At 38.4% G+C, this 12,340-nt stretch overlaps 1 protein-coding gene across 3 annotated transcripts in view; it reads right to left on the bottom strand.

Moving 5' to 3' along the window:
* The window catches only part of LOC134750115 (Fanconi anemia group J protein homolog), an 88,453-nt gene that overhangs the window by 32,051 nt on the left and 44,062 nt on the right, over window positions 1-12,340 (bottom strand). For 2 of the 3 annotated variants that reach the window (XM_063685213.1, XM_063685214.1), the window contains exon 3: window positions 4,458-4,604. In XM_063685213.1, coding sequence (XP_063541283.1) covers window positions 4,458-4,604 — 147 coding nt within the window. Of the gene's footprint in view, window positions 1-4,276; window positions 4,403-4,457; window positions 4,605-12,340 lie in introns of those variants that run through there. The other variant, XM_063685215.1, reaches the window with a different exon arrangement.

The following is a 12,340-nucleotide window of genomic DNA, read 5'->3' as shown; positions in this document are numbered from 1 at the left end:
GAAATGTCATAATTCGTGTATCGGATGCTTATAAATCTATACTATAATATTATAAATGCGAAAGTCTGTCTGTCTGTCTGTCTGTGTGTTCCCTCTTCACGCTTAAACCGCTGAATCGATTTAGATGAAATTTGGCATAGAGATAGGTTGAGTCCCTGAGAAGGACATAGGATAGTTTTTATCCCGAAAATCATCCCTTAAGAAAGTAAAAAGCGGGGTGGAATTGAGATAATTAATGAAGTGCCTGCTAATTTGTGTGCATAATATGCTCAAATTGAATTTGCTATGAGAATTTTTCCAGGCGCTACTTTAGCTGCTGTTACTAAGTCCACGCAGACGAAGTCGCGGGCAAAAGCTAGTTAAAGATAATATAATCAAGAACTACATATATTTTTCCACGTCTACGAATATCAACGCCTCTTAGAAACCGTGTGTTGCATAAATTGACATCCCGTCACCAATGGTTACTGAATACTTCAAGTTTTTGTTAATTCGATTCTCTTTTAACAGTTTTATTTTACATGCCACAATATTTCAGGGCCATTGGGAATTTTATGCGTTTCTGACTTCATAACTCGAATTTCTAAGTTTACACGGGGACTTACGAGTTTTAAAAAGTCGAATACCGCGAGTAAGCAAGTAAGTAGCAAAAACAAAATGAACATCGCGGATCGATCGCAGTTGACGCTACGGGTGTCGGGCCCCGCCCACTATTCGCACGAGAAGTGACGATTGGCCGAGCGGCGACACGCACACATGCACAGATACGGCGGTTTGAAAATATGGGTGACTTTCAGGATTCTAAATATACTTGGATCGAACGTTATAGGTATAAATTACCTAACCTAAGTAAGATATAAATTACGCCACACACCTGCGTATAGGAATTTTAAGGAAAAGTTCTGGTGTTGTAATGTTTCCGATTTTTATTTAATTAATTACGTGACTAGTAACTTGAGGTAAATATACGTCAGGCTTACAGAAATTTTAATGAAAGTTCTGATTTAGTAATGTTTCTGATTTTTGTACTTATAATTAAATTAGTTAGATATGTGACTACAGGTAACTGGGGGAAAAATGGGTACTGGTGATTGGTAAATATAGAGACTTTCAGGTATTTAAATATACGTAGTTTACGTACTAAATAGTGAGATAGTGTCGCCCAAAGTGGCCAAATATAATATTTTTATTAGTCTTATTTTATTTTTTTGACAACATTCGGATAAGTACTTACCTATAGACTTGAACAAAACTGGGTATTAGCGGTAGAAAAAAAGGAAGTAATTCAGAATTGTAAGATCTATACAGGATTACCTGTATAGATCTTACAATAATAAATTACTTCCTTTTTAGGGTTCCGTACCCAAAGGGTAAAAACGGGACCCTATTACTAAGACTCCGCTGTCCGTCTGTCTGTCACCAGGCTGTATCTCATGAACCGTGATAGCTAGACAGTTGAAATTTTCACAGATGATGTATTTCTGTTGCCGCTATAACAACAAATACTAAAAACAGAATAATATAAATATTTAAATGGGGCTCCCATACAACAAACGTGATTTTTTTGCTGTTTTTTCCGTAATGGTACGGAACCCTTCGTGCGCGAGTCCGGCTCGCACTTGGCCGGTTTTATTAACTTAATTAGACTGAATCGAACATAGTTTAGCTGCTACTTCAGTAGGTGTATTATACCTACTCGTTTCGTCTTTAGGCGAAAACTTTGAGTGTAAAATTTCAATTAAAATGTAGTAAATATAGGCACTGTTTTTTTTACATTTGGAAAAACAGGAAACATGCCTAGAATAATAAAAAAAAAGATACGAAAGCATTTTTGCCCAAGCTGAAACGGAGAACTTCGGTATAAAGACACTCGGTCAATAACGATAAAGATAGTTTATTTTCAAATTCGAAATATTACAATGCGATTATGAACGTCAAGTAAAGCAACGCCTGATCTAACCCTATACCTACACCACTGCTCGAGAGGATTTAAATCCCTCCTCATTTGGAGGAGTGTATCCCAATATGGGACCAGCCAGAAACTCGGCGGGACACATCTTTTCAGAATATTACATCTTAAAATGAACGTGCCTAAAATGAAACAAAAAAAAAAATTTAATAACCTACTATAACTAGAATACCTCCCGACGACTGGGTTACAAAATTTGACAGCAAAAATTTTGCGCTGTTAAATTGACAAAGATTTAAAACTTCATTTACAATGTTTAGGACGCGGGTTATCACTGTTATCAGGAGGTTAAAGAAATAGCGAAATTATCGAACGTGTAGGTAACCAATAGGTCCCTAATCAGTCTACATGCAAGACCAAGAAAAGTAAAGAAAGCATAAAATAGTCACTAAAGAACCTTCACAATGCGGAAATACAAACTATACGAAGACAGCACAGATGTACATCTGGGTACAAAATGATTTGTTAGAGCCACAAAGAATCAGTAAAATTACAGAAATATAAACCTTTTGGTAACCGAATAATATCTTAACAAGCGTTGCAGATTTCTTGGCAGAAATGCCACTAAAGAAATGAAGTAGAATGAAACAAAAATGAACCCTTTGTCAATGGACCAAGTGCGTGACTAGTTGCAGATAAGAGTTGGTATTGTAATGCGCACGCAACTGCGCGCAATGCTCACGCGCCGATGCCTCTCCATATTCAAATTATCTGAGCTGTCGATCAGCGAGTGCGTTATGGCGGTCGGTTTGCGCACAGTACACAGTGTACAGACGGTAAAACGTCAGTCGGAGGCATTTTATAACAAAAATATGGTACCTACATCAAAATATTATTTCAACCTAATGATATGAAACTGTACATCATAAATTTCTTTTGCACAACCCACCTGCTCTATGAGTCCTTTACCTAACTTGTATACGACTACTACATCAGCGAAGGAATTCAAAGATTTCTTCCTTCAATCGGCAATGGGCTAGCGTGGGGACAACAGCCGAAACCCTCTTGTGAAAGGAGGCATGAGCCCAGCATTGGGTTGCGTAAAGACTGGCCTAGAAGAGATCACTCTTTAGTGATAACACTGCCAGTTGTTTGTCTGTACTTCGAATCTGAGTCTATTATTGTTTTAATATTTAGAGGCCTGCAATTAATTCATGAAATCGTAACCGGTGTAACCTTTCTTACAACTGTATGGGTCAATTTTTTTATACGAGTTAAGGTTATGCGAATTTCCTGTGGATATAAAAAATTTACTGCCATTAAAGCAGTCTCGTACTTTAAAAAACTACATCTTAGAAAAATTTACTCAAATCGTTAACTTTTGTAATGTGTAACGGAAAGATGCCGATTTTCTCAAACGTTATTGAATCGTATGTATGTAGTACACATCCCGTGCTTATCATACTGTTCTTACTGTAACGACTGTTCCCTCGTGTAAAATTAGATGTACGTATTACGATTGTGCGCTTTTGTTTGCGCCCGCGCATCTGCCCGATGGAGCCGGAGTTGGATTTCGTTTTTTCTAAGTGTTAACGGTAGCGGATTGGGCAACAATGGCCCTTACACCCGTTTCGATTTCGGGTGAATGGAGGAATAATAACTAAAATTACATTGAGTATTAAACTTGTTTGCTGGCGCGGTAAATTTGTAGATGAAACTGGAAACTGGTTCTGATGGTGCTGATGAGAACTTTTAATTCCCACAATATGTCACTAAAGGGTAAGCGAGTCCAAGAACTTCCGCGTTAAGTCTATGTTCATACAAACTAAAAAAGAGTAAAAGGTACTTGTTTAAAAGCCCACCTAAATAGCCTGCTCAAGTCGACAGTTTTCTTCAGCCTGCACGCGATATGTTGAACGACATTCTCCTCTCCTCATACAGGGGAATGGAGTCCTGTACGGCTACCACGACTTTAACACTGACATACTCGTTAGCGAGAGCACAACTTACTTTCTATGCATCTCGCTCGTACTGGCATATTAGTGCGAGCGAGATGTATACAGAGCAAGTTACGCAGACGTTAGCGAAAATGTCAGTTTGACACTGATAAGACAGTAGTGGTAAGGCTACTGGAACTTCTACGCCAGCAGTAACCTAACCTAACCATAAGCTACTTTTATTACTACTTTTATTAGACCTCACCGAAGCTGGGTTTGTTGAAGCTGAAGAGTTGGGCCAAGTCAACATAGCTTTTTCTCGGTGACGCGATCTGTTCGACGATTCTTCTTTCCTCACACAGGAGAATCGAGTCCTGGAACTTCTATGCCAGCTCTAACCTAACCATAAACTACTTGTATTAGACCTCACCGAAGCTAGGTTTGTTGAAGCTGAAGAGTTTGCCCAAGTCGTCATAGCTTTTTTTCGGCGAGCGACGCGATCTGTTCCACGACATGTTACTTTCCTCGCAACTGGGGTTATAAGATTCCTGGAACTTCTGCGACAGGTCTATGACCATACAAACTAACGAATGAAAGTAGAAGATACTTACCGAAGCTAGGTTTGTTGAAGGTAAAGAGTTTGCCCAAGCCGACATAACTTTTTTTCGGCGACGCGATTTGTTCAACTATATTCTCCTTTCCTCGCAACTGGGGATGCGACTCCTGGAACTTCTGTGCGATATCTGTGGCGGTACGATCTGAGAACAAAAAATAAAAATGCAAGTGTTTGGCACAAATTTCATTTTTGGTAAGTACAAGCTTTTATCGCTGACTGTAATTTTCTTTCCACATTCAACTTATGTATACTCATCGAGACAATTCTAACAACCCAAAACACAATTAGTTTGCGTTGTTTTATCACGGATTTCCCATGGCCATCTACTGTCTCCATCATCAGATCAGTTCCATGTCATCATAATATTGCATTGTCATCCGATTTACATATGTAAGCAAAATTTCAGCAGCAATCGGAAATCGGGAAGTGGGTCAAATTTAGCTTCCAAGATTTGACCCACACTAACTAACAGGGCAGGTAAATAAAAGCTTTTAATAAAAGAAAGAGAAGAACATATATTTGTCTACTTCTGACACCTCCTGATTGAATGAGATAAAACATCTACTTTCTGGATGTGTTGTTTTATATTTTATTGGTCAAGAACTTTTATTCTTTTAAAGTTTTCTCAGGGATGTAATGAAAAGAATGAAGCCAAAAGGGGCAGCACCGAACATATCTTCGTAATAAAAAATATAGCGATCGAAACTTTTACTTACGATTAATAACATTGTCTTTGTTCCACTACCAAGAAACTCTTAACAACTTCGAAATCCCTCTAACTTACGAAACTTGTTTCTTAATTGGTATCCGAAGAAAAACTTACAAACTCGATATAAACGCCAAAATTTAATATTTCCTAAAACAATGATGGAGGCAAAACACCGCCTCCCCAACATAAATAACTGTAAAATCCATGCAATTTGTACCTACTTACCCCTGCTTTTAGCGGGTATATAGTACTTTATATCGATTTATCGCAAACACGAAACCGTATTTCAAAAAGTCAAGTTTGAGCTCGCCAAGCGACAGTGTTCTGTTCTGGTTTATCTTAGGGGCCTTTTTTGGTTGTTGGTGAGCGCGGCATGTAGGTTTTCTCGGCACGGTGTCGTGTAAAAATGCCGTCTTGTCGCAGCCCGCCGCCCCACCAGCGACATTTTTTAGGAGGGAGGGGGCCACCCGCGGCCGCTCCAGTCATTTCGTTGTCATCCAGGGACTTTTTGCGCGAACGCGCGGCGTCGACAATACCGTTCAGTATTTTTATTCTTTCCGAGAAAATAAAAAAAAATAGAGAAAATGATGAACAATGCCGCCCTTCGTCGAGATTACCGCCATCAGAAAATGAATGCTTTGTTAGATCCGTCCGGAATGTTTTCAGTTGTTACATTAGTCTTGTCGTGTATCCATTAGACGATGGGTTTAGCTAGGCATGAAAAGTTCTCGGATACGATTGTCCCGTTTCAATCCTGGGATGGCGCTTTTCGGGGTTTTGTTGTTGAAACAAAAGAAATACGGCCGTTTTTGTTATTCTCGTGGAAATCTGATGAAAATTCGTTGGTATTTTAGAATAAAATAGAATAAAATTTTATTCGTTAGCACAAACAAACAAACATTACATAATATAAAAGAAAACATAAAATAAGATTAAAGTGCCACGAAATGGCCTCATCTCAGCATGTTGCTGGTGGCTTCCAGCGCTGATCTTCCGATGAGACCATCAGGTGAGAAAAATCACGGGAAGAAAAAAGCAAAATACATAAAATAACATACAATGAATGCATATTAGTTAAATAAGAAAAAGTTACACAGCAAGAAATGTTAGAAAATAAAAATAAGAGATAACAAAAGAAGTAAATAGGGCAATAATGATGTAAAAACAGTTTATTTTTAATACATACGAATCTATGTACACAACCCAAGTTCTTTCAGTACCCAAACAAATAAGCAGGTACTTTACAGGCTCCCTTTAAGCTGAAATGATCTTTATTTAGAGTCCACGAGGACCACGCTAAGTTTTCCTGCCAATTGCTACGTCAAGTACCTATGGCACTCCTAGGGGATATATAAGTATGCATAGTTACTGCCAAGTCAGTGCAAAATTTGCGTGCTTGGAGCCTACCCAAAAAGTAATAAACCAGCGATTATGTGCACACGACGAATTTGCATCTTTATAAAATTAAATTATCAATTGCTTTAAATCGTTACATACTTCGGTCGGCAATGCTACTTTGAGTCTTAATGATTTTACACTTTTTGAATCCTCTTTAACCCCATGACATGACAGCATAACATACGCCGCGTCAGGTGTAGCCACGGGTTCGTGTGACTCTTACACTCCTTCTTTTACAATTCACAACAAGAATAAGGCGTTTAACTCATTTGAACACGTCCTCCAGTTACATCTCCTGCCGACTGTATAATTGTACTCGCTTCTTTGCAGTCTCGAATAAATAAATAACTTGTTAATACACACGACACTCGTACACGAGATCTCATAAATACATATAGGTAAGTAGGCATCAAAAAACAACTTCGCCTTTCTTTTTGCGCTCAAGGAAATCCAAGTCTATGTTTAACATAAAACGCGTCTCAAAGAAAAACAAACCATCATTCATATTTATTCAACCCGGTTTTTAATCAGATCCGATTATCAAGATGCGGAGGTATCGTGATGAATAATTGAATAATGAATAATTTTTCTGTAATGAGGTTGGCGACGGGACAACGCGACCCGATCTAGATAAAGGGTTATTTGATACCGCAACGACACGAAAGCGTTTTCCGATAACGCGGGGCAATCACGGGACGGATGAAATGTCACGATACGTTCATTTTGAATCTTTTGCGATTAAAATTTGGGCTTCGGAAAGTTTTTTTTTATACTACGTCGGTGGCAAACAAGCATACGGCCCGCCTGATGTTAAGCAGTCTCCGTAGCCTATGTACGCCTGCAACTCCAGAGGAGTTACATGCGCGTTGCCGACCCTAACACTCCTCTCCCTCGAGCTCTGGCAACCTTACTCACCGGCAGGAACACAACACTATTAGTAGGGTCTAGTGTTATTTGGCTGCGGTTTTCTGTAAGGTGGAGGTACCTCCCCAGTTGGACTCTGCTCTAGATCTGGAATGACATCCGCTGTCCTGTGCCCTACCACACAAAGCGAGATGTCATTCACAGTGCCCATACCTCTCTTTTGGACGTAGTTTAAGGACATACCCGGGTCCACTGGAATGTTATCCTAATAATGTCCTATGGAACGGGAATGTTACGGATAAGAGTGTTTTTATAAAGCAGGGAGATGAGGTGAAACGGATGAGGGGCCAATGACAGTTGCCGCCTAGCGGTGCCGTAAAAAATCGCTTTTTGTATGAAAAAAATTGCATTTACATTTAACTTCATTTAAAGAAATCAATACTCTAAGCTGACTTTAATAATCATCATCTTCGTCGCGTTGTCCCGGCATTTTTGCCACGGCTCATGGGAGCCTGGGGTCCGCTTGGCAACTAATCCCAAGAATTGGCGTAGGCACTAGTTTTTACGAAAGCGACTGCCATCTGACCTTCCAACCCAGAGGGGAAAACCTAGGCCTTGTTGGGATTAATCCGGGTTCCTCACGATGTTTTCCTTCAAAACCGAAAAGCGACTGGTAAATATCAAATGATATTCGTACATAAGTTCCGAAAAACTCAATGGTACGAGCCGGGGTTTGAACCCGCGACCTCCGGATTGCAAGTCGCACGCTTTTACCGTTAGGCCACCAGCGCTTTTTAACGCGCACGCTGACTTTTATAATATAATTCATAAAATTATTCCAAAACTAAGTAAGTTTCTACTTGAAAACCAGTGCTTAAGTACCTCCAAAAATATTACAAATATGTCCGTAATTATCATGGCTTAAAACCGCCAAGATCACAAATATCACTTAATAAAACGCGTATCTTCAAAAACCTCAAAAACAGGTGTAGCGAGCGCGTCTTTTTATCCCTTTATCCAAGATGATATGATTGGCGGCGACAATCTTTGCGGCTGCCGAATTGTATGGCGATGTATGGCTTGTGTGGGTGTCGTCTTACCGAGGCTTTGATTTACACGCGGCCTTTGGTTCGGCCGAGTGCCGCCTCCCTTTGATGCTGCCGCTTTAGGGTTTGGGCAGGGCTAGATGTCTAAGGCTAAATTAGGTACTAGTCACTACAGCCTATGCGTCAAAAATACCTACCATTTGTCTGATAGCTTAACAAAAAGAGATATGTACTTATCGATATATAGAAAAATTAAACGGTTGTTCTCTAGGTATTTGGAAATATATCTCTGTTTGGAAAAGTAATCGAAGGTGGCAGATACTAGTACTATTGGCGCGTTGTTTCATACGCTACTATTGATGCTGACAGCACGGGTTACCCTCATCTGGCAGAGTATTATTTTTCAGAAATACAATAACACGTATCGCAGAAAACTTTTAGTCGAATGATATTTTCGCATATACTTGCCATAATAGTCATTTGGCAGAATTTTCTAAGTGGGTTAGGTTAGGGTTTTCTGCCAAATAATATTACGCAAAAAGAAATTCTGCAAAGTATTATTATGCGAAAAGCAGTATGCGAAAGGTAATTCTGCCAAACGACATTTCTGCCAAGTAACATTATGCAATACAAAAATATGTCAAAAAACTTTCTGCAACAGAATAGGGAACCTGACTGCCCATGTTGAGTTTCAATGATTCAGGGCATGTTGGAAAGGGCAGAAAAGATGTTAGAGAGCATTTTTCACAATGAACAGCCAGTAAGTTTACAACAGTACATATTTGTTCTCAACTAGGGCCAGTGAAACGGACAGCAAAAGCGGATTTTAAAATGAAAGTAACACGCGCTAATGGGATTTTCCGTAAAATGTACAGTTTATATTTTACTAGTGAAGCAGCAGCTTGAATTATTACTCGTACACTAGCAATGTTAGACTGGTTTGATATCGTGAATGATGTTTATACCCCATACCCACTCTCCATATAAATGCACCCCACGTAGGGGATGAATTTTATTCTACCTTGATCTATAGTGTTGGGTAGGACTGGATTCGAGTCCTTCGAGTCCTTTGCTTTAAGACTCGCATCAGTTTTTCAGACTTATAATTAAGTTTAAACTCGAGTTTTGTTCAACTTGATAAATACCCGAGTCTTTGTAGAGACTTGAGTCCTTTTCAGAGAACTGGCGATTTTTTTTACAAACAATTTCCAAATGTATTGTCTTTATGTATAATTTGTGGATGTATAGTTTCTTTACTGTTATAGGAAAAACCTATGTCTTTATTCGGAAGCTCGAGTCCTTTTGAGGTGCTCTTAAAAAAGACTTAACAAAGGACTCTACTCGGCACTTAAAGACTCAGAAGTTTTTTAAGCGCAGGCTCGTAAAAACGAGCTGAGTTCTTCAAATTCAGAATTAAAGGACTCTAGTTTCTACCAACACTTATGTTATTTGTCTAAATATAACGTATCAAAAAAGAAACCTAAAAATCATCATCTTTCTGACACTAGACGCAAACATGTCAAGCTACATTTCACTAAATATTAATAAAACATCAGTGACCCATTTTAATGTCTATCCTAAATGTTATTTTTTCACTGTTTTCTTGTCTTGCTGTAAGCCTCATTTGAACGTTGAACAGAGCTCAATTCTATTGAATATGTCCTTACCTACACCGAGGAAATTGATAACCAATAATTAGAACAATCACTAAAGGTACGATTGAATCAAACAAAGGCGTCTTTACAAAGGTAAGGAAATAGTAGTTTCGGGGATCTATATTAGCCAACCACATTAAGTAGGTATAACTATCGTAACTACATTTTAGATCTCATCTATTTCCTACCTTATTGAATGATAACAAGGTTGATTTTTGAATGAGTTTTTGAACGTAGTTATGGTATTTATGCAGGATGGCGGTGGTAAAAACGGATGTGTCAATAATTAACTGCCGATCGGAGCTCGGCGCCCGCGGGCTTCGCGGGGCGCTCGGTACAGTACTGCCTACTGGACCGTAATTTATGAGGTTCAGTATATAAGTTGATGTTAACCTTTTCATTTGCGAAATATGGTCTAAATCCTCATCTCTTAGTAATTACTTATTGTGCTGTATTTGCGATCTAATCAAAGATGCTGTCTCGCGCGAATTACAAATTACCATGCAGATATTTGTTTTTGAGTAATAAATAAATAAATAAATTGTAGTGTATTATTGTTAGGTATTTACAGAACGACAGAAATAATAGTGTATCGCGTGATCCAAGAATGATCTTACTTCATTGTTACAACTGTCATTAGGTAATACTGACTAAGATGAGGCTAGATCTTGGAGAAGACAATACGTCCAAAGATGTACCTATATAAGTACCGAATTATGTAGATCATTTGCTTTAATTATACTTAGATTTATTTTGACAAGAAGTACCTATTAAAGAGCTTAAGCAAATGGTGACTTCAAAGAGGCTATTCGAGTCGGAAATTAATCGATTCACAAAACAGATGCACTATCTCACGGAGGGTCCATCGCTCCAGGCGGAATCCTAAAAAATAACGAACGCGCATTGTACTAGGACAAAAGAGTTCCCGTGTACTGTTTTCGCTCTCCGTAACATTGGGGTGAAAAATATTACACCCCCGGGGCAGCCAATGCACATGCGTTTGTGGTACAATGGGCTTCGTAATCGACTGGCCATGTAGGGCTTTATGTATTGGTTATTTGTGATATACTGCCGGTTCAAGGGAAGAGATAGATTTGAGGTCTTGTGAATGTTTTTGGGACGAATGTTGTTTGAGATAATGTTGATTTTCAGTGGTTTTGTTGATAAGGGGATCACATTGTAGCTGTTCTGTTTTTACTACTTTAAAAACCGAATAATGAAAAATAATTGGTAGTCATTAAATTGAAAGCTCTTAAATGCAACAATAGCGGAAGAGACGACGCGTCAAAAGTATCTACTATTCTCTAATAGCATAAATAGCACGTAAGGTTTATCTGTTAGTGCTGTCTGATTGATATAAATAAATAAACAATGAAACAATAAAAAGAAATAGATGTAGTAATGTCTCTAGATGTAGAACATTTAGATGGTGGCAGATACTTATTTGTAGATATTTGGAAAACTTTTGGTGTTCACTGTAAATATGTTCCGATACTAAGTGCACAGCCCATACTAGTAAAAGATGGCGTACGTCCTAAAATATCATATCATCGAATTGATAATTTCTATTTTCATTGACGTCACATATCTGTTTGTATGTTTGACCTATTTATTCGCCATTCAATTAGCATTGAAATTTGAAACAAAATTCACCGATATGTAGATTCATTAGTGAAACTATTGTTTAGTAAACCGTGTTGATAAATAGTCATGGGCTTGATGCACAAAATGTATTCTGCTTCACTTAAAATACAATGAACAATTTATATTTAAAAAGTTAGTAAAGGCGAAGAAGAACAGTTAGTTAAGGGAACTGCTTAAAATATTACGAGCAATAATCGATTGAATTTTAATAAGGCAAAATACCTAGTATAAAAAATAGAAAAATTTAAGAGTAGGTCCGCAAAAAGATAACTACAATAGGGGATGTAGAAACGCCAACTTAATTTACGAAAACTACACATAATGAGGTATTTCTACGTAATGTTCCATTACGACTGTACAAGAACTTGCATATTCGATACATTAACTACAGAACCCCTGGAGAAAATTTCATTCGATAGCGTGACGGACGTACGCGTTTACGTTAAGTCTCATTTTGTATGGGATTTTGAACAGCGCGCCAAGCGGGACGTTTTGGAAACTCAAAATCCCATACAAAAGTCACGATATCGAATGAAATCTGATAGTCGTAACTTCTGGTAGT

This window comes from Cydia strobilella, chromosome 19 (genome assembly GCF_947568885.1).
Source record: "Cydia strobilella chromosome 19, ilCydStro3.1, whole genome shotgun sequence".
NCBI lineage: Eukaryota > Metazoa > Arthropoda > Insecta > Lepidoptera > Tortricidae > Cydia > Cydia strobilella.
The sequence above is the reverse complement of the archived record's forward strand: the minus strand, read 5'-3'. Positions and strand labels throughout refer to the sequence as shown.